Source organism: Colobus angolensis, unplaced genomic scaffold, assembly GCF_000951035.1.
Source record: "Colobus angolensis palliatus isolate OR3802 unplaced genomic scaffold, Cang.pa_1.0 Scaffold90, whole genome shotgun sequence".
Taxonomy (NCBI): Eukaryota; Metazoa; Chordata; class Mammalia; order Primates; family Cercopithecidae; genus Colobus; species Colobus angolensis.
Genome location: NW_012122932.1, coordinates 3,818,717 through 3,839,635, shown reverse-complemented (window position 1 = coordinate 3,839,635; position 20,919 = coordinate 3,818,717). Strand labels below are relative to the sequence as shown.

The 20,919-nt window shown below is 37.6% G+C and overlaps 1 protein-coding gene across 3 annotated transcripts in view; it reads left to right on the top strand.

Moving 5' to 3' along the window:
* The window catches only part of CSNK1A1 (casein kinase 1, alpha 1), a 57,925-nt gene that overhangs the window by 28,586 nt on the left and 8,420 nt on the right, over window positions 1–20,919 (top strand). The window contains exons 4-10 of one of the 3 annotated variants that reach the window (XM_011931531.1): window positions 3,151–3,249; window positions 5,638–5,721; window positions 10,315–10,454; window positions 11,641–11,719; window positions 13,524–13,598; window positions 16,297–16,403; window positions 18,177–18,325. In XM_011931531.1, the coding sequence (XP_011786921.1) occupies window positions 3,151–3,249; window positions 5,638–5,721; window positions 10,315–10,454; window positions 11,641–11,719; window positions 13,524–13,598; window positions 16,297–16,403; window positions 18,177–18,325 (733 nt within the window). The remainder of the gene's footprint in view (window positions 1–3,150; window positions 3,250–5,637; window positions 5,722–10,314; window positions 10,455–11,640; window positions 11,720–13,523; window positions 13,599–16,296; window positions 16,404–18,176; window positions 18,326–20,919) is intronic. The other 2 variants (XM_011931534.1, XM_011931533.1) reach the window with 2 other exon arrangements.

Sequence of the window (20,919 nt, the reverse complement as noted above, 5' to 3'; positions counted from 1 at the left end):
ATTAGCTGAGCATGGTGGCTCACGCCTGTAATCCCAGCTACCCGGGAGGCTGAGGCATGAGAATCGCATGAACCCAGGAGGTGGAGATTGCAGTGAGAAAAGATCGTGCCACTACACTCAGCCTGGGGGATAGAATGAGACTCTGTCTCCAAGGGGAAAAAAAAAAAAAGCCTTTAATTTTTTTTGTTTTGTTTTGTTTTTTTTTGTTGTTGTTGAGATGGAGTCTTGCTCTGTTGTCCAGGCTGGAGTGCAGTGGAGTGATCTCTGCTCACTGCAAGCTCCTCCGCCTCCCGGGTTCACGCCATTCTCCTGCCTCAGCCTCCCTAGAAGCTGGGACTACAGGCGCCCGCCACCACGCCTGGCTAATTTTTTTGTATTTTTAGTAGAGACGGGGTTTCACCGTGTTCGCCAGGATGGTCTCGATCTCCTGACCTCATGATCCGCCTGCCTCGGCCTCCCAAAGTGCTGGGATTATAGGCGTGAGCCACCACGCCCAGCCTAATATGTTTTAACTAGCATATATGAGTGAATCCTAATAAGAGTTATGGCTTAGATTTTGTTTGTTCAGTAACACGTAAGCATCCATACATTGAACATGTATTGAGATCCTACCACTGTACTTAGTGCTGGGGGTTGGGGTGGCAAAAATAAGAATTAGTCTCTTCCCTCTAGAAAGAAACTTAGAGTCTAACAAAGAAAGATGGAAAAATAAGATGTTCCATCCTTGTTGTAGAGTTGTAGAAGTCTCTGTTGGGTACACGGGTGACAAATGTGAAAAAATGTAATTCTGAAGAAGGGAGATACAAGAAAGCTTTCATTTGAGGTAGTTAACACCTAAGTCTTGCTCTGTAGATGATAGGTAACAGGTGTAAGTTGTTTAAGCCAGAGATTACTGATTTGGCTTCAGAAGACATTCGTCAAGGTAGAAGAGTACAATTTAGAATCTGTGTATTCATGATAATAAAAGCTCTGGGGAAAATGGGGACAAATAAAAAATAGAATCCTAACACATACTACTGGGAAGAGCAAGAGCATATGGACAAAAAGATAATGTTGGCAGTCTTTGGATACAGAATCTATTTAAAAATACAACTTCTAAGTAAGTGTCTTATAGAAAAGATAGAGGTTGGGTGTGGTGGCTCATGCCAGCAATCCCAGCACTTTGGGAGGCTGAAGTGGGAGGATCACTTGAGCTCAGGAGTTCAAGACCAGCCTGGGCAACATAACGATACCCTACTTTCCACAAAAAATACAAAAAGTAGCTGGGCATGGTAACGTGCACGTTTGTAGTCCCAGCTTCTCAGGGGGCTAAGCTGAAACGATCCTTGAGCCCCGGAGGTTGAGGCTGCTGTGAGCCATGATCTTGCCACGGTACCCCAGCTTGGGTGACAAAGTGAGACTGTCTCAAAAAAAAAAAAAAAAAAAACTTCTATTGTATACAAGAAATGCCATAAACAGTCAAAATAAAAATTACTTAATTTAAATCTGTTTACATAATGACAGATAAAAGATTATTTGTTGTATGATGAGAACTCCTAAAAGCTAACAAGAAGACAATAGGCCGAAAGAAAAATAGGCAAAGAGTGGAGCTTGACAGTACATAGAAGAGTAAATCCTTATAGAAGGGCCAGGCGCAGTGGCTCACGCCTGTAATCCCAGCTCTTTGGGAGGCCGAGACAGGTGGATCATTTTAGGCCAGGAGCTCAAAACCAACATGGCAAAACTCCGTCTCTACTAAAAATACAAAAAGTACCCAGGCGTGTGGCGGATGCCTATAATCCCAACTACTCCGGAGGCTGAGGCGGGAGAATCGCTTGAACCCAGAAGGCGGAGGTTGCAGTGAGCTGAGATTGCACCACTGTACTCCAGCCTGGGCAGCAGAGTGAGTGAGACTCTTGTCTCAAAAAAAAAAAAAAAATCCTCATGGAAGGATTTACTCCTAAATCGAGGCCAGGCATGGTAGTTCACGCCTGTAATCCTTCCACATTGGGAGGTTGAGGCAGGAGGATCTCCTGAACCTAGGAGTTCAAGAGCATTTGGGCAGCATAACGATATCCTGTCTCTACCAAAAATTAAAAATTAGCTGATGCAAAAAAATTAGCCAGGTGTGGTGGCATGCACCTTACAGTTTCAGCTACTCCAGAGGGTGAAGCCTGAGGATCACTGGAGCCTGGAAGGTTGAGGCAGCAGTGAGTTATGGTCACTTCACTGCACTTCACCCTAGGTGACAGAGCGAGACCCTGTCTCAAAAAAAAAAACAGAAGAGTAAATCCAAATTGTTACAGCCTGTTGTGAAAGGCAATGTGATATTATCTATCAAAATGAAAAATACACCCTTCAACCCAGCAACTCCCCATAATTATATGGGGTTTGAAGCCCATAGAAATAAAAGCACTAGTGGGTAAAGATACATGTCTATTAATGGCATTATTTATAGGAGGAGAAAGTGGAAAACAATCTGAGAATACTGTGAGTTGGGGAAGACATAACATCTCTACCACAGAATATCTGTAGCCATTAAAAAGGATATTTGAGCTATAATGTTTGACTTCGCATAATTTCCAAGAAATTGATTAAGGAAAGCTTTTAAGAATGGCATGTTTAATATTTAACTTTTGAAATGAGATTATATGAGAATTTTAACAACTACTTATAGCTTTATCTGCCAATCTGTCAACATTTCCCACTCCCAAATATATGTGTGTCTGGTCTGTGTGCATGTGTATATCTTATAGCATGGAATTAGGTCTGGGTAATACCAGGCCATTTTAACAGGTTACTTTAGAAGGCCTAGGATTGAGTGTGGGAAGTTTTTATTTTATTTCCTTTTATCGTAGCAACTGAAACAATTCTAAAGGTATTCCTTTTATTATTTGAAAATCACAAACACCAAGTCTTCCTATGGGATTAGATCCTGCCATGGTTTTAATCATTAATACTAGAAGGTGAAGCCAAAGGACACAGCAGGTGTATGCTTAGATACCCATTAACTTAGAAATAAATGGAGAACTTAGTTGTCCTTTCCATTTCATTTTTTCTAACACTGTCTTTGTGAACTCTAAATAATTGAGGTACTGAAATACTTAAGAAATAATGTGTTTTTTTCATTTACTGCTTAACTCAATTATCTCTCCCTTCCTTTTTTTCCAGATGATCAGTAGAATTGAATATGTGCATACAAAGAATTTTATACACAGAGACATTAAACCAGATAACTTCCTAATGGGTATTGGGCGTCACTGTAATAAGGTTAGTCAAATGCTCTTTGCATGAAAGAACAAAGAGTAAAGTTTCGACAAGAATTGCTTTGGTAAACTTTTCAATCTTTTAAAAAGCCATAGTAAGTTGAATTTGCTGTTGACAGTTGCTTTAAAAGATTGTGCTATAAGGATAATCAGCTAACTCCATTAACTTAGTAACTTGAAATAAATTCTCTTCAACTTACCCAACTGAGGTTAGTTACCTATATGGAAATATAAAATTCTAAGGGCTGTATAATGAACTGTAGTTGTCTAAGTTATTTAACTGTTGAACAGTTGTATCTATTTTTCATTTACAAAAATAGCAAAAACCCCCATATTCTTTTCTTCCTGAATGCTTAAAACCAGATTTTAACCTTTGGCTCTGAAGTGTGGGTTTTTATAATATATGTGCTTGTGCCAGTGTGGGAACACTGACTTATCTGTCACCATGGTGTTAACATTTGCTGACTGAGCATGGTTGATAATGAGAATTCTTCAGTCCTTGAATTTGTGTATTTAAAAGGGTAACTTTTGGGCCTGCTTCAAAAGTAGTTGACAGTTTTTTACTTGGGTGCCAAATTGGGTGAGTTCTCCACCCATTCCTCTCCCTTTAAAGGAAAATGTAGACAAGTGAAATGAACATTCATACAACAAAACTAGTGTTCATTTGGGGTCTGTGAGAGTGGTTCAATTTATGGGGTGATTGGGTTTTAGCTAGTGGCGCATGATTGCAGTTAGAAACTAATTGTGTTGACATTTTTTTCTGTAATGATTAGTCTTACTGAGTGAATTGCTTTCTTTATCGATACGATACTATGTTGAGCTCGGGCAGACAGGCAGCATTGGCAATGCACTAAGCATGTTGTGATCTGATGATCTATCTGATAGAAATTCTCAACTTCAGGACAACTTGGGGGCTTTTTTGTTTTTGTGGCTTTTTTGTTTTGTTTTTGGAAGGAAGATGCCCATTTGTTTTGCTAAACTATTAGGAAATGTTTGGTGTTTTTAGGTCTAGCTATAAATGTTTACCTTTGTTTGCCTGTATGAATGCCAACTGGGAGCCATTACCATTAGAATTGGTGTTATTTGTTAATGTGAGATACTGATGTTGGTCTGATCAGGTTTTAGGAAATTATATATTTTTGTTCAGCTTTAAATAATGAAAGGTGTTTAAATATACACATATCTTGTCATTCCCAAGTTGCATTAAAAAATATTTTGTAGCTTTTCTCTGAAGTATCCAGGTTTTTATTACTGTAAAGCCTGGTAATTCAATTGAAAAAAAAAAATTACTGTTCTTAAATTTTGGGGCAGTTTTTTCCATTTGACTCCAATCTTCTTGGCCATTTCCCAGCCCTCTCCTTCCCGTTTTCTTACCCCCTAAAAACCCATTATCACCATGTGATTCCTATTCTGCATCGTTGACATTGCAGTACATGGTTTTTGCCTTAAATTTAAATGATGACCTAGATATCACTTTGCCTTCCCCCCACAACCCCCTTAAGAATAGCTTGTTAATAATGTAAGTTACCTAGTGGTGAAAACCTTTTTAGGAGGTTTAGGTCTCCTTTTCTCCTTGCAGATATTAAAAATAATTTTGTGGAGCTGCTTGCTGTTTAACATTGTTTTAGAGAGGCCCTGGGGTAGAAGCAAAGTGTTTTACTCAACTAAGATTCAAATGCTAAATGTTGCTCTTGAACATTTTAGATTAGTGTTTTGTTTATGTAGTTGATTTTTAGTGTTTTCTGTATTGTAGTTTGAAGAATGCCAGTTGTATGAGACTGGATTCTTTGGTCAGCTTGTTCCAGTAGTTTTCTATTCATGGGGAAAAAAAGGTTTTGGGGGACTTTTGAGGACAATTTTTAAAGTTAAATTTTCTTATTTGGAAAATTGTTCTGAATTTGATATTTAGGAGTGGCCACTCCAATCTTAGTGAATTTGCTCATCTCTTCCAGTAATCAGCCCTGCATGCTTACGAAAATAAATTTTAAGGTGACTAAATGCCTTCTACCTCTTCCTTACTGAAGATTTTTTTCCCCCGTACAACCTTTTTTTGGGGGGAAGGGCAGATTGTGGTACCAAAGATTGCAGATCTAAATTCCCCATTTTTGATTAAAAAAATTAAAGAGCCAAATGTCACCATTGCTATCCCTGTTTCAGGCAGTGACACAAAATAGTGGCATTAAAAACCTGAGTAATTTCCAGAATTCAAATGTTCTTGAGCATGTGATTCTTATTTGGAAAACTGAGAAGCTACAGTGCTTGGTGGAAGAAGGATGGCATTTGGCTACCCCTGTTCTTTCTCTAATGCCTCGGTGTTGCCTGTCTGCGCCGGCCATTGTTGCAATGTAAGCAATACTGTTTGATGCACTGCCACCCTCTATTGTCTGTTTAGTGTTTAGAATCTCCAGTGGGGAAGAGGAAAAGAAGCATGACTGTTAGTACTTCTCAGGACCCATCTTTCTCAGGATTAAACCAGGTCTGAAACTGTCTCCTATTCCAACCTCAATCCCAAATTCATGTGCTTTTCTTTTTTATTGTTTTATTTTGATGATTTTTGTTTTGTTTTAATTCTGGAGAATGTAGATCTTGCTCAAGCACCTCTTACGTTGGCATTATTCAGACATACTTGGCAAACATAACATTACTAAGATATTTCTTTGTGGCTTTTGCTTAAAACTTACAAAGTTTAGAAAAAAGGTAAATGAAAATAGGATATTATGCTTAGATCTGTAACATACATATGAGGAAATGATGTTGGTCTAGTATTGAAATTGTTTACCTAATAGTAAACTTGAGATAGATTGTTAGTTTTTAAAAATCTATTTGGAGTTACACAACTTAATGCACGAAATATATTTAAATTCAGTTCTTCAGTGCTGTATAATGAATATATTCTACCTCACCTCTCTTCCCCTTCCCTAAGGAACTTCAGGTAAGTGTAGATCAGATTTCAGATCTAGTGTTCCTAGAACTTATTTCCTCAGTCTGTATTCTCAACTTCTAGCAAATGGATATTTACAGAGCATTATATGCTCTGGAGCTAGAAGATACTGCATTCTTAACAATATAACAATAACATAGCTTAAGCACTTATCAAGCTATGTAGTAAATTACCATTAGTAATACATCGAAATATATTAAATTTAGTTTTTGACAGGCTGGATAAAACACCCTACTAATTTTCTAAATTTGTAAGTAGAACTCTTCATATTTTCTTATACTTTTGTTGAAGTTAAATAGCTTTTTTTCTCACAAAATTTAAGTTCATAAATGTTCATGCTTCTGAGCAAATGAATCTTAATCATTCAGTTTAGTATACAGTGAAGAGGAAGTATTGGCATGAGTAATCAAAAAACAAAAAACATACTTTGTAATACCTTAATTATCCACATGTATCATCTGGATAATCATTTAATCCTTTTCCACACTGCCCAACTTTATTCCAGGAACCACCTCCAGCTATTAAAAAAGGTTTCAGAAATTCAGTTATTTTTATTCAGGCAAAGAAGTACCAAGTATTGTGACTAGTTAGATAAGGGGTGGGAGGAAGACAGTAGATGGTGGATCATTAGGCATATTATAAGAATAAAACTCTAGTTTTATAGTGCCTCAGTTTTACTTACCCATTCACATATTTTGCTTACATTTCGTAGCATCATTTAATAATTTACGTAGAAAGTTGTATTATTAAATTGTTTAGATTTTGTACATACAGGTTAGCTAGGTTTTTAGTAAAGTGACTTTGTGAATAGTTTAGAAGGGCAGGGGAAATTATGACCCTTGGTTAGGAAAAAAAAATGCTGCAAGTACTAAACACTAAAATTAGCAACAGTGATTTTGAAGAAAATGTGCCTCTAGTGAATGGAATTATGGAATTATCCCCCCTCTTTTTTTGGTTTTTGGTTTTGTTTTGTTTTTTGTTTTTGGTGTTTTGTTTTGTTTGTTTTGTTTTGAGACAGAGTTTCACTCTGTTGCCCAGGCTAGAGCGTAGAGTGCAATGGCATGGTCTCGGCCCACTGCAACTTCCACCTCCCAGGTTCAAGCTGTTCTGCCACAGCCTCCTGAATAGCTGGGTTTACAGGTGCACACCACCATGCCCAGCTAATTTTTGTATTTTAATGGAGACGGGGTTTTACCATGTTGGCCAGGCTCGTCTTGAACTCCTGACCTCAAGTGATCCACCTGCCTTGGTCTCCCAAAGTGCCAGGATTGTAGGCATGAGCCACTGCGCCCAGTCAAATTATCCCCTATTTATCAACTCAGTTCCCTGTGCCTTTGAAGAATAGGCTGCATTGTTTAAAATGGACGCACATTTTACTTACAACATGTAGTCAGTAAAAACCCACAGAAAAGGAGCTTGACCCATTGAAGGAAGTGCCTGTGTCTTTGCACATAAAAGCCTATAATAAAAATGCATTCTCTTACGCTTATTTGGTACTGACTTTTCCTCATTTGGTTCTGCCTTTCCATATTTACAGCTTTTTGGTTGTATCTTTGGCATCATGTGGTTTCATGTAAACACTTCCATTATATGTTTATATTTACTAGTTTTAAACAGCAAAGCATACAGAGAGCTACTAAAGAAGCTTGATAGGTACCTGAAGGTAATGAACCACAAGGAGTTTTATTTCCTTTTTTAATTTCAAGTAGTTTTCCTTTCAGTTGTTTACTGAGAATAGGCTATCTTTGTTCAGTAGTAACATTTTTTTCCTGACGTATTTTCAGTTTTTATAAGAGGAGAACATTTAAAATTATTTGCTCTTTAGATTTTTGTTTTTAGATTGAGATGTTTAAGAAGATCGTGTTTACATATTTGTAGTTTTCTTGATAAATAAGATTTCCTCCTTCAGCGTTGTGGGAGGAAAGAACTCTCTAGTGAACACTGAATTTTTATAAAGCAGTCTTTTGGTTGTGAGAAAGTATCTGGTTATTGAGTCACAAATGGAGCTATTGAATGTAAAGTTAGACAAGAATAAACTGTTAGACATACTCATGTCAGAGCTCTTCCCTTTTGTCCTTCATTTTAAAGTACCAAAGGAAACAATCCTAGAAAATGTGAACTGGAGGAAATTCTGTGTACTAATCACTCTTCATTCAATGTCTACGTATTTCTTACAGATACTTTAAAATACCATGAAGCTGAATGTCCTTTTGTGTTTATTTTCCCCATGTTTTCTTTTCACTATGAATCTGCAGAACTTAATCATCATTTTTGTTTGCTTAACAAATGTATTTTGCTCATTTTAATATTTGTGTACTGATCTGGTTTTCATATCAAGAGAAACGTAAAGTATGAGCTTTATTTCTTAGTGTTTTACAACACAAATTTTCCTGTAATGACTTGATTGCTTAGGAAGGGAGTTGAATCTTTTTACTTAAGAGAGTCTTCATCCAGTTAACATTTACTAATAATTTAATCTTCATTCTTTTATAGTAGACTAAGTAAAAAGCAGTATCTCGTTGTTGACATGGTGACTGAAGCTCAACTGCCAGTGTCTTTACTGTCCAAAGTATAATTGAGAATAGGTTATAATGCTTGGCTGAAATAGATGTTACTCATCCTCCTAAGAGAGGTACTTAGTCAGATCTTTATAACCTAAATCACTAACTTGCTTTATTTATTGACATGAAATCTATAGGTTAGGTGATCGAGTTTGCCAGCACATCACAAATTATAAACTGTCAAAAGGGACTCAATAGCCTAATGGAGAGAAGAACTACAAAATTTAGGACTAACTAGGAGCACAGTAGACTAGGGCTATATAGTGTAAGGGCACGTAGACCTGCCTAGCTTAATATCTGTAGATTAACTTTTATTAAAACATAGCAAATAGGTGATTTTATGACAAAAGCCAAAATTTTAAGTAAAGATTATTTCTTTTCATATGGGAGGTAAATATGAGTATGTTTTGGGTTTCTTTTTCATAAAAATAGTTATTTGCTTTTAAAAGGCTTAAGTTCTGGAGTGTAAACTTGAATTACGTACAACAATTAGCTACATTATAAATGAATACCTTATTCCCTGAGTACCATATAGACATGATAACACTAAACGTTATTTTGTTCTAAACACTAGTTTTGTTTTTAGTTAGCTCACTTAAACTGCTAATTGTAAGCCACCTTGATTTAAATGCTAAGTGCTTTTTGGGGGGATTTTTATATCAACTTGTCAAATTTTCTAGAAGTTTAACCTGACCCATGTGTATAATATCAGTGCTAAGTCGTAGTTTTTATTAATAAAAAGTCTTAGTTTCATTGGCAATGTCAGACTTTTAGGGTAGATAACAAGCATTCTGTTGGCACATTTAAGAGTGGCCTTTGTAGGAGGGAAGAGTTCAGATAGCTTATATCTGGATTTTTTTTTTTTTTTTTTTCCTTTTTTTAAGACAGTTTTGCTCTGTGATCAGGCTGGAGTGCAGTGACGTGGTCTTGGCTCACTGCAGCCTCTGCCTCCCGGGTTCAAGCAATTCTCCTGCCTCAGCATCTTGCGTAGCTGGGACTACAGGCATGTGCCACCATCCCTGGCTATTTTTGTATTTTTTGTAGAGATAGGACTTTGCCATGTTTGGCCAGGCTGATCTCAAACTCCTGACCTCAAGTTATCCGCCCGCCTCAGCCACCCAGTGTGCTAGGATTATAGGCGTGAGCTACTGCACTCGGCCATTATATCTAGATTTTGAAACCTCATGTTTGTTTACCAGTAGTAACAGGTATATAGACTATCAGGTGTCATGACAAATAGCACACTTGTTGCTTCTGCTGTCAGGCATGTATATGTTGCTTACTTTATAAAGACAGGCCCCTGAGTATGTAATGAAATGGGCCTGCAAAATCTACAGATGACAAGGATAAACTACTAGACTTTTTTTTTTTTAACTTGATTTATTGATGAAGACTAGTAAAAGCTTATGGGGGGGGTGTTAAGTCTGTTGATTATCTGTTCTATTAATACTTAGGATACTTTATTTTGATATATTCGAATGCGTAGAATAGATACTGTTTAATGAATAAGAAGCAGTTTAATTGAACAAGGTTGGAAACCTAATGTTTCTGTATTTCTCTTTTAAAGTTATTCCTTATTGATTTTGGTTTGGCCAAAAAGTACAGAGACAACAGGACAAGGCAACACATACCATACAGAGAAGATAAAAACCTCACTGGCACTGCCCGGTATGCTAGCATCAATGCACATCTTGGTATTGAGCAGAGGTAAGTTCAAAAATGGAATGTGCTTATCGTAGCCACAGCAGAAGCCATCAATGGGTTTTTGAAATATTTTAGTTTCTTACAATGTCTGAGGATGTTTCTTGGCTGAGAATTTGAAGGATGTTTATTAATCATTTTACCTGTTGCTTTAGACAGTGTAGAGAAGACCGTTAAATGAGATCTTTTGAATTTTTTGTTGTTATTGAAGGTTGTCTCTTGGGGGGAAAATACTGCGTGATATAAAGTTAGAAGCATAAGTGCAATGTTGACCTTTCTTTTTGTAGCTGAAGATAGTACATATATTTTTGAAGCTATTTGGGGCTTTTTATACTTTAGTAATTCACGTTGAGTTTGGGAAGAATGCATTATTTATTTTTGAAAGGAAAATGTTATCAGTATCCTAATAAACCAAAAGTGGATTGATGGACTATCTCCTGTTATACTTCACTCAAGTATGTAAATTAATAGGATCTAGTTTCAAGTAAAAAAAAAGTCACAGTCTCTGCTCTCTTCCTGTTTCTTCACGTGAGTTCTAGAGTTTCAAGTTCCTTGCATCTTTTACAGTCACTTTTCGCTCCTTAAAACAAGCATAGAAGTGATAAGTGGGAAAAAACAATGATATGCCTCCAGGTTAAACAACCTCATACCAAGAATTTCAGGCTTAAGAAATATCCATGAATATCTGAATACTCTAGGTTAAACGGTAATGTCACTTTTTCCGTATGCCAAGGCATTACCTACACCTACCCTTAAATATATATATCTCTAAATATATATTTGTATGTATGTGTATATAGATATGTATGCATGAATACATTCATATAGATGTTCAATTAGTTTTAAGTTGTAACTCCTTTTCAGTGCTCCTGAAGTTTTTAAAATGAGTTTCTGCAAAACACAGAAATGTCATCCTGCTTGGTTCATTAAGCTCATTTAGAGGGTTGTTTAGCCAAATCCGTTTTCTTCTTTTAAAATTAAATTGTAAGATAGTTGTTTGTCTTATTTTGGATTATATGGGAAAAATTTTGTTTAGAGGTAGGTAGCACACCTTAAATAAGTAGCTTCTTGCATAAGACACCAAATAGTGTTCCCTCCTCATTTGGGAACATTTCTCCTGGGTACTTGGCTTTCTTTCATATGTTTTTCATGATAATATTTCCAGTTTATAAAATTACGTTCTCTTTTCTAGTCGCCGAGATGACATGGAATCATTAGGATATGTTTTGATGTATTTTAATAGAACCAGCCTGCCATGGCAAGGGCTAAAGGTAAACCAGACTCACATTATCAGATTTTTCTCTCTCTTTTTTAGAATAAAAATATGTATTGGAGAAGATAAGATTTAAGGTCCTTTCTAAGTCTGAAATTTTTCTCAGATAATAATTAACCTTAATTTACTTTTTACCTTTTATTTGGGAAAATGAAAACAGATCATTTTAGTAAGAACTTAGTTCAGCTGAAGAACAGTGTCCTGAGAGACAGTAAGCTGGTACCCACTGGTAGCCACTAGCTTTATCCAGATGGAAGTGGACATGGACTAAGAAAGGTGGAGACTTTCTCATGTTAATATGTTGCCATTATGTTGAAAATGTATGTTTTTATGTACAGCAAAACCTGTTTATCCAGCAATACATGTCCTAACATTTTGTTTCTATTAGCTAGGCATTTACCATTACTTTTATGAGTGTGTGTTAATGATAAATCACCGTGTCCTAATTTTGGGTGGGGGTGGGGGCACGGGGAATGGTCTTGCTCTGTGGCCCAGGCCGGAGGGCAGTGACACAATGTGGCTCACTGCAGCCTCAAACTCCTGGGCTCAAGCAATCCTCCTACCTCTCAGCCTTCTACCTGTAGCTGGGACTACAGGAACATGCCACCATGCCTAGCTAATTTTTAAATTTTTTTTGTAGAAACAGTGCCTCACTGTGTTGCCTAGACTGGTCTCAAACTCTTGGGCTCAAACAATTCTCCCACTTCAGCATCCTAAAGTACTAGGATTACAGGTGTGAGTCACCACTGTTGGTGTGTCCTAAATTTTAATGGCTATTTTTGTACCTTACCTGTTCTTTAAAGAAATACCTGTATTTATTGAGTGACTGTGAGCTAGTGCTCAGTCCTTGGGTAGGTGGCTTTATTCAATATGAGTATTTCCACTTTAGAAAAATATTGTGACTTACACAGTTAACTCCATTTATTAATGTCAGTAATTGATGAACAAACTTTTTTTGTATTAATCTGATGCCTTTGCCCTTGTGTTGAACATGGGTTAAGAAAATGCTTTTCAGGCTAAGCATAGTGGCTCATGCCTGTAATCTTCAACACTTTGGGAGGCCCAGCCGGGTGGATCACTTGAGCCCTGGAGTTCAAGACCAGCCTGGTCAATATGGCAAGACCTCACTTCTACTTTAAAAAAAAATAGCAGGATGTAGTGTCACATGCCCATAGCCCCAGTTACTCAGGAGGCTGAGCTGGGAGGATTGCTTTGAGCCCAGGAGTTCAAGGCTACAGTAAGCTGCACTCCAGCCTGGGCAACCGAGGGAGACTTGTCTCAAAAAAAAAAAAGAAAGAAAAGGAAAAAGGAAAGAAAATGCTTTTCAGCTGGGTATGATGATGCATACCTGTAGTCCCAGCTACTTGAGAGGCTGAGTCAGGAGGATTGCTTGAGGCCAGGAGTTGGAGGCCACAGAGAATTACTGCTGAGCCTGTGAATGGCTACTGCACTCCAGCCTGGGCAACATATCCCCCCAGCTTCTTAAAAATATATAGAAAGAAAGAAAATGCTTCTCAATTTTGGCCCCAGCCATTTTTACTTAAATCTAATATCCATATATTCCTATTAGACTCACCCTTTCCCTATAGCTAAAATTATGTTCTTAGAGAAGAAACTTATATCAGAAGTTAACAGTTTGGGAAAAAAATTTTTTAGGTGTATTATCCTTCGATTTTTTAAATTCTGGGTTAAAATTTCTCTTGAATCTCACAGGTATATGTTTATATGTCTAGTGCATTAAACTACTAAGGTTCTTCTCAGTAGCACTGAGTATATCTTTTTGATTTTATTCTTTTCCACAGGCTGCAACAAAGAAACAAAAATATGAAAAGATTAGTGAAAAGAAGATGTCCACGCCTGTTGAAGTTTTATGTAAGGTAAGTATGCATGATGAATATTAAAAAAACATAAATGAAGCCAGGCATAATGGCTCACGCCTGTAATCCCAGCACTTTGGGAGGCCAAGGCATTAGGTCACTTGAGCCCAGGAGTTCAAGACCAGCCTGGGCAACATAGGGAAACCCCATTTCTACCTTAATAGATAAATGATCCAGCTGGGCACAGTGGCTCACGCCTGCAATCCCAGCACTTTAGAAGGCCAAGGTGGGTGGATCGCTTGAGCCCAGAAGTTCCACAAGACCAACCTGGGCAACATGGTCAAATCCATTATCTACCAAAAATACAAAAATTAGCTGGGTGCGGTGATGCATGTCTGTGGTCCCAGCCACTCAGGAGCCTGAGGCAGGAGGATCATTTGAGCTCATTTGAGCCCGGGAGGCACCAATTGCAGTGGTGCAATCTTGGCTCTCTGGCAAGGATCTGAGATTGCGCCCCTGCACTCCAGCCTGGGTGACAGAGTAAGACTCTGTCTTGAATGAGTGATCCAAGAAGAAAAATGAACATTTTATTTGCCAGCTCTGGAACTTGTAACATTGAGTTAGGTAGCTATTCACCATTTTAAATGTACATTTTTATTATTCTAAATATCTTTAACAAGGGCTTTTAACATAGGGGTCCTTTTAAATAAGTGTTTTTGCTAGACACAGTGGCTCACAGCTGTAGTCGCTTTGGTACGCTGAGGTGGGTGGATCGCTTGAGCCCAGGAGTTCAAGAGCAGTCTAGGCAACATGGTGAAAACCCATCACTACAAAAAATAACAAAAATTAGCCTGGCATGGTGACACATGCCTGTAATCCCAGCTTCCTGGGGACGCTGGGGCAGGATGCTTGAGTCCAGGAGGTCAAGGCTGCAGTGAGCCAAGATTACACCACTGCAGTCTAATGTGGGTGACAGAGTCTCAACAACAACAAAAATAAGTAAAATAATAAAAAATAAGTTAAATAAACATTTTAAGTAAGTAAAATAAGTGTTTTATAAGTTTCTGGTTTGTTAGGGCTCTCTAATCTGTTGAAAATTGGGGGAAAATAAGCAAGGCAGGTGAACGTTTTCAATAGAACCTCATTAATCTATAAGAAAAAGTAAGAAATATTCTCCTTACCCTAAACTAGTGCTGGAAGAGAAAAGTTATCAACAATTAGTACATTAAGGAACAGGAAAACATGCAGACAGATTGGAGCAATCCAAAATAGCAACTCTCCAACAATACAGGAATACAGAAGACAGTTTGAATCACACTCATTTTTTCTGAAATTTTCAACTTCATAGAAAGGCAATTGAGTTTAGAATAGAGAGGTATTTGTGTCATGATGAATAACCATAATCTCTTCCATAAAAGGAAGGCCATATGGTCTTTTAGACAAGAAAGAATTATATACCTGAAATTAAGTACAATGCAGTATACAAATAAATAGTTGAGGGAAGAAATCAATGAGAGTTAAAATAGTAATTATAAAGTGGTGAGATTGTTTTCAGTCTCATTGTCATGCTGTTTCCCATTAACACAGGCCATAAATGTATATAAATGTTGAGTTTTAGAAAGATGTATAATATGTATTATTTTACATCTTTTAACATGTATATATTTCAAGTTGTCACCCAATTTATATCAGTGCAATCAATAAAAAATGTTGCAAGCATTTCCATTTTATCCTTCCTAACTCCAGGACATGAGAGATTTCTCAAAATCATAACATAGAAGGAGACTGCCTCCTTTAACTTTACCACTCTCCACATTGGCATTTACTCTAGGAGAGGAGATATAGAGGTTTGTGCTCTTTTAATATTTTGTATTTCCACATTGCTGATTGGGGAATCCTTTTGGTGACTAATACCTAGAGCCTTGAAAATGTTTATACATTGTTGAGAATCTTTCCTAAGCAGCTAAGTGGAAAAATTCTATACCCATAGATGTACTTAGCAGTATTATTAATAATAGAGAAAAATTAGAATACATCTAAATGTTCAATTATAAAGAACAAGTTAATGATGTATATACTAGGTAGAATATCATGCAACCATTTCAAAGCTTCTGAAGACTGGGCACGGTGGCCCACCTGTAATCCCAGCACTGTGGGAGACCGAGGAGGCCAAAAATAGCAGATCTCTTGAGCTTGGGAATTTGAGACCATCCTTGGCAATATGACGAAACCCTGTCTCTACTAAAATATACAAAGAATTAACTGGGCATGGTGACTCGTGCCTGTGGTCATAGCTACTCAGGAAGCTGAGGTTGGAGGATTGCTTGAAGCCTGGGAAGTGGAGGTTGCGGTAAGCTGAGATTACACCACTGCACTCCAGCCTGGGAGGCAGATTGAGACCCTGTCTTTAAAAAAAAAAAAAAAAAAAGTTTATGAAGAGGCAGGACTTTGATGAAATGACAAATTTTAACAAGTGGGCTATGTAAGTTATTTAAGAACATAGTACTGTATAGGACAAGCACATATGGGAAAAGCATATGTATTTCTTCTACTAATATTGTACATAATAGGGTAGGTAGAGTCATGAAATTTTATTTGAATTTATGAGGAGACCATGCCATCATTTTAGCTCTCATATCTTCCTGTGAAATGGTAAAATATCCCACCCAAAAATATCTTTTTGCTTGTACTTAAATGCATTTATTTTTCTATCTTTAAATGTTTGTTTTTAACTTTGTTTTAACCCTTGAACTTATAGGGGTTTCCTGCAGAATTTGCCATGTACTTAAACTATTGTCGTGGGCTACGCTTTGAGGAAGCCCCAGATTACATGTATCTGAGGCAGCTATTCCGCATTCTTTTCAGGTCAGTTTTTAAGGTATTTTAAGATTATAAACTCTGTGAGGGAAATTGGTTAAATTTACCTAACAAATTCATTCTGATAAATACTAAATAGTAAAGCAGATCTAACTAACATGAATAAAAGATTTAAGAAACTGATTTATTTGGGACTAATTTGGCATTTTTCTATTTGCAGTGTAAATAGGTGATTTTAGTTTGGAGTGGATAGAGAGTTGAATCATACTCAAAGTAGAATGTAACTTTTCCAGAATAGTTATAATTCATATTAGATATAAGTGGCTGTCAGTGCCTTCTGGAACTCTCCAACTTTGTTACAGTGCCAAATAGAAAAGCAATTAAAATATCACATAGTCATGGAGTCTGATCAAGTGGTAGCAGTCCTAAACTAGGGTAGGGTTCCTTAGGCACAACCCAGAACTGCTCTTGAAAAAGTGGGAGGAAATAGATTACATGTGGCTCAAACTCTTAGTTGGAAGAGAGTAAGAATTGAGGTAATCCAGCCAGGTACGGTGGCTCACGCCTGTAATCCCAACACTTTGGGAGGCCAAGGCGGGCAGATCACTTGAGGTCAGGACTTCGAGACCCGCCTGCCCAACATGGTGAAGCCCCATCTTTACTAAAAATACAAAAATTAGCCAGGTGAGGTGGTGCTCGCCTTTAATCCCAGCAACTCGAGAGGCTGAGGCAGGAGAATCTCTTGAACCTGGGAAGTGGAGGTTGCATTCAGTCGAGATCCCGCCAATGCACTCCAACCTGGATGACAGTGAGGCTCTGTCTCAAAAAAAAAAAAAAAAAGAAAGAGAAAAAGAAAGTAATCTGCCGGACACAATGGCTCACACCTATAATCCCATCACTTTGGGAGGCTGATGGGGGTGGATCATCTGAGGCCAGGAGCTCGAGACCAGCCTGGCCAACACGGTGAAACCCCGTCTCTGCTACAAATACAAAAATTAGCCAGGTATGGTGGCAGGCGCCTGTAATCCCACCTACTCAGGAGGCTGAGGCAGTAGAATTGCTTGAACCCGGGAGACGGAGGTTGCAGTGAGCCGAGATTGCACCACTGCACTCCAGCCTGGGCAATAAGAACAAAACTTTGTCTTAAAAAAAAAGAAAGAAAGAAAGAAAAAGAGAATTGAGGTAATCCTTTAACCCCAGAAAAGTGTCTTCCCAAGGCACCAGTCAGACATCTTATAACCAGACTTCCAGTTGGATATTTATTCTTACTTGTTTTTAGGAAGTACCTCCTCTTATGAGTATTCCCGTAGATAACTGACAGCTTGACTTGATGTTTCAGTTTTCATGCTGCCTTTTTTATCTATAAGAGAAATATTTTAGAAGCTGCCACACTTGAGGAAATATTCATTGTGTAAAGAAATGCTCTCACTGTCTTAAAAAGTTAGTAGTTTATAAAGCCGGGCGCGGTGGCTCATGCCCATAATCCCAACACTTCAGGAGGCCGAGACAGATGGATCATAAGTTTAGGAGATCAAGACCATCCTGGCTAACATGGTGAAACCCCGTCTCTACTAAAAATACAAAAAAAATTAGCTGGGCATGGTGGCGGGGCCCTGTGGTCCCAGCTACTCGGGAGGCTGAGGCAGGAGAATGGCGTGAACCTGGGAGGCGGAGCTTGCGGTGAGTCGAGATCGTGCCACTGCACTCCAGCCTGGGGGACAGAGCAAGACTCTGTCTCAAAAAAAAAAAAAAAAAGTTAGTAGGTTATATAACTGGACTCTGTTATTAAAGGATTAACATAAAATATTTTATGTTTTCCAGGACCCTGAACCATCAATATGACTACACATTTGATTGGACAATGTTAAAGCAGAAAGCAGCACAGCAGGCAGCCTCTTCCAGTGGGCAGGGTCAGCAGGCCCAAACCCCCACAGGCAAGCAAACTGACAAAACCAAGAGTAACATGAAAGGTTAGTAGCCAAGAACCAAGTGACGTTACAGGGAAAAAATTGAATACAAAATTGGGTAATTCACTCATTTCTAACAGTGTTAGATCAAGGAGGTGGTTTTAAAATACATAAAATTTGGCTCTGTGTTAAAAAAAAAAAAAAAGACGTCCTTGGAAAATTTGACTACTAACTTTAAACCCAAATGTCCTTGTTCATATATATGTATATGTATTTCTATATACATATATGTGTGTATATTTATATCATTTCTCTTGGGATTTTGGGTCATTTTTTAACAACTGCATCCTTTTTACTCATTCATTAACCCCCTTTCCAAAAATTTGGTGTTGGGAATATAATATAATCAATCAATCCAAAATCCTAGACCTAACACTTGTTGATTCCTAATAATGAATTTGGTTAGCCATATTTTGACTTTATTTCAGACTAACAATGTTAAGATTTTTTTATTTTGCATGTTGATGCTTTAGCATTTAAAATGGAAAATTGTGAACATGACGTAATTTCAAGAGGTGAGTCTGACATGACCCCTGAAGTGTCTATCTTCTCAGTTGCAGAGCATCTCATTTTCCAATGCTCAAATAAACGCAAAGCTCAGCACATCTTTTCTAGTCACAAAAATAATTCTTTCATTTGCAGTTTAACTACATATGATCTTAATTTCAAAACGATTCCTTTGTTTTTAGCTTGATTTTTTTACAGTGTTGCAAATATCAGGCTCCCAGGGTTTAATGTGGAATTGAAGTCTGCAGTCAGGCCTTGCAAATTGAAGATAACTGGGGCAAATGCCTTTGAAACCGCTAGTCTATTTCCTTTCTTCCTTTCTCTGGCACTCTTACTGCCTGTAAGGAGTAGAACAGTTAGGGCACACTGTTGCTATACAGTTTGACTCCCATTTTCATGTTTTGTTTTGTTTTTTCCCCATTTCTGGGGCTTACCTCCTGATACCTGCCTACTTTCTGGAAGTAGTGGGCAAGTAAGATTTGGCTCTTGGTTTCTGATTTTTAAATTTCTGAATGACTGCTCTAGTCTGAACTTGGCCTTTATAGATTAATGTTTGCTTCACATTTTTAGTGTTGTATTTAAACTATTTTATAATTTAAAAATAGATTCTAACCTGTAGATACTTTTCAAGAAATATTATTAACTGATGTCATCCTCATCCCAGCAGCTCATCTGTTAGGAATGAAGTTGAGATACTTCTATTCCATGTTTCTGTATTTGGGAAGGATTCAAAGTTGAAGGTTTATTGTCGTTGAGTTTTTCAGATGGTGACATTTAAACTCAGGGTAGCAAACACTAATGTTCACACAGTGCTCTGCCTCTGCATCTCAGTTGGGATAATTGCCCCTTTTGAGTGTTTTAATCATTGTGTAACTAATCATAGTGCCAAGAAGCTCATAATGTGCTATGTAGCTAGTGTCACTGAAAAACAGTCCTACCATTTAGGTAAGACTAAGTAGAGTCTCTAACCCAAGGACTTGTTACACCTGACAACCTATAGTGTATTTGCTTTTCCTCACAAAATGAAACCAATTTTGCCTAAAGCTAGCTGGGATAATAGGATCATCACAAGTTGCAGTTTCTGTAACTAAAATTAGATTGAGGTCTCATCTGACCTAAAACATTTTACTTCAGGCATTCAGCAGACTTCAGAAAGAATTACCTTATTTTGAATTAGTTTATTTGTTAGTTTACTGTGTGTCTCTTATTCAGTAAACAATCAGAATTTTTGTCCTGCCCTATCCAGGTCTTAAAGATGAGAAGTTGGATCCACTGAGTTAGTATGTTTCCTTGCGGGGGTGGGCAGGGGAAAACTGTAATTAAAAGTTGTTTAATCCTTATTTTGTATTGTAGCTATTTTTTTTTTTGAAAGCAACTTAAAATCTTATAAAAATTTTATAGCATCGTTAGAGACAATGGTCATACAAAGTATCACATAAACATTGACTTTAAAAATTAGGCTTTTCATAAAACACATCACATGTCATTGACTGCTTTTCAGAAATACACTTCCAAGGCAGTAAATCTGTATTGCTACTGAAAGGTGCCACTTCACAGAACATAGACTTCTTTTCGCTCTTTGACATCTTGAAAACATCTTTCTTTTTTAATACAAAATCTTGTGCTCAAGACAAATCTTACATGAAACCCTCATAAACCATGAAAATGTAGCTGGCCTTAGGGCCTTAGGCATGAAATAAGCATGAGGAACATATTCCCCTAACTTCTAACCCCCAGCCCAGCAGGTTATCCTTTAAGAAGTCTCCTAGAAATTCTGGAGTTTGAAAACAGTTGCTCTATGTTATTCCTGCTTCCAGTCTCTAAGTAACAAGGGCATTTAAAAGCATAGGTTCTTAAGGTCCACTATAGTGGTTTTTTTATTTAAGAAATAACTCAGTTGGGCGCAGTGGCTCACACCTGTTATCCCAGCACTTTGGGAGGCTGAGGCAAGCAGATCGCTTGAGACCAGGAGTTTGAGAGTCTGGCCAACATGGTGAAAACCCATCTCTACAAAAAATACAAAAATTAGCCAGATGTGGTGATGTGCACCTGTGGTCCCAGCTACTTGGGAGGCTGAGGCAGGAGAATCG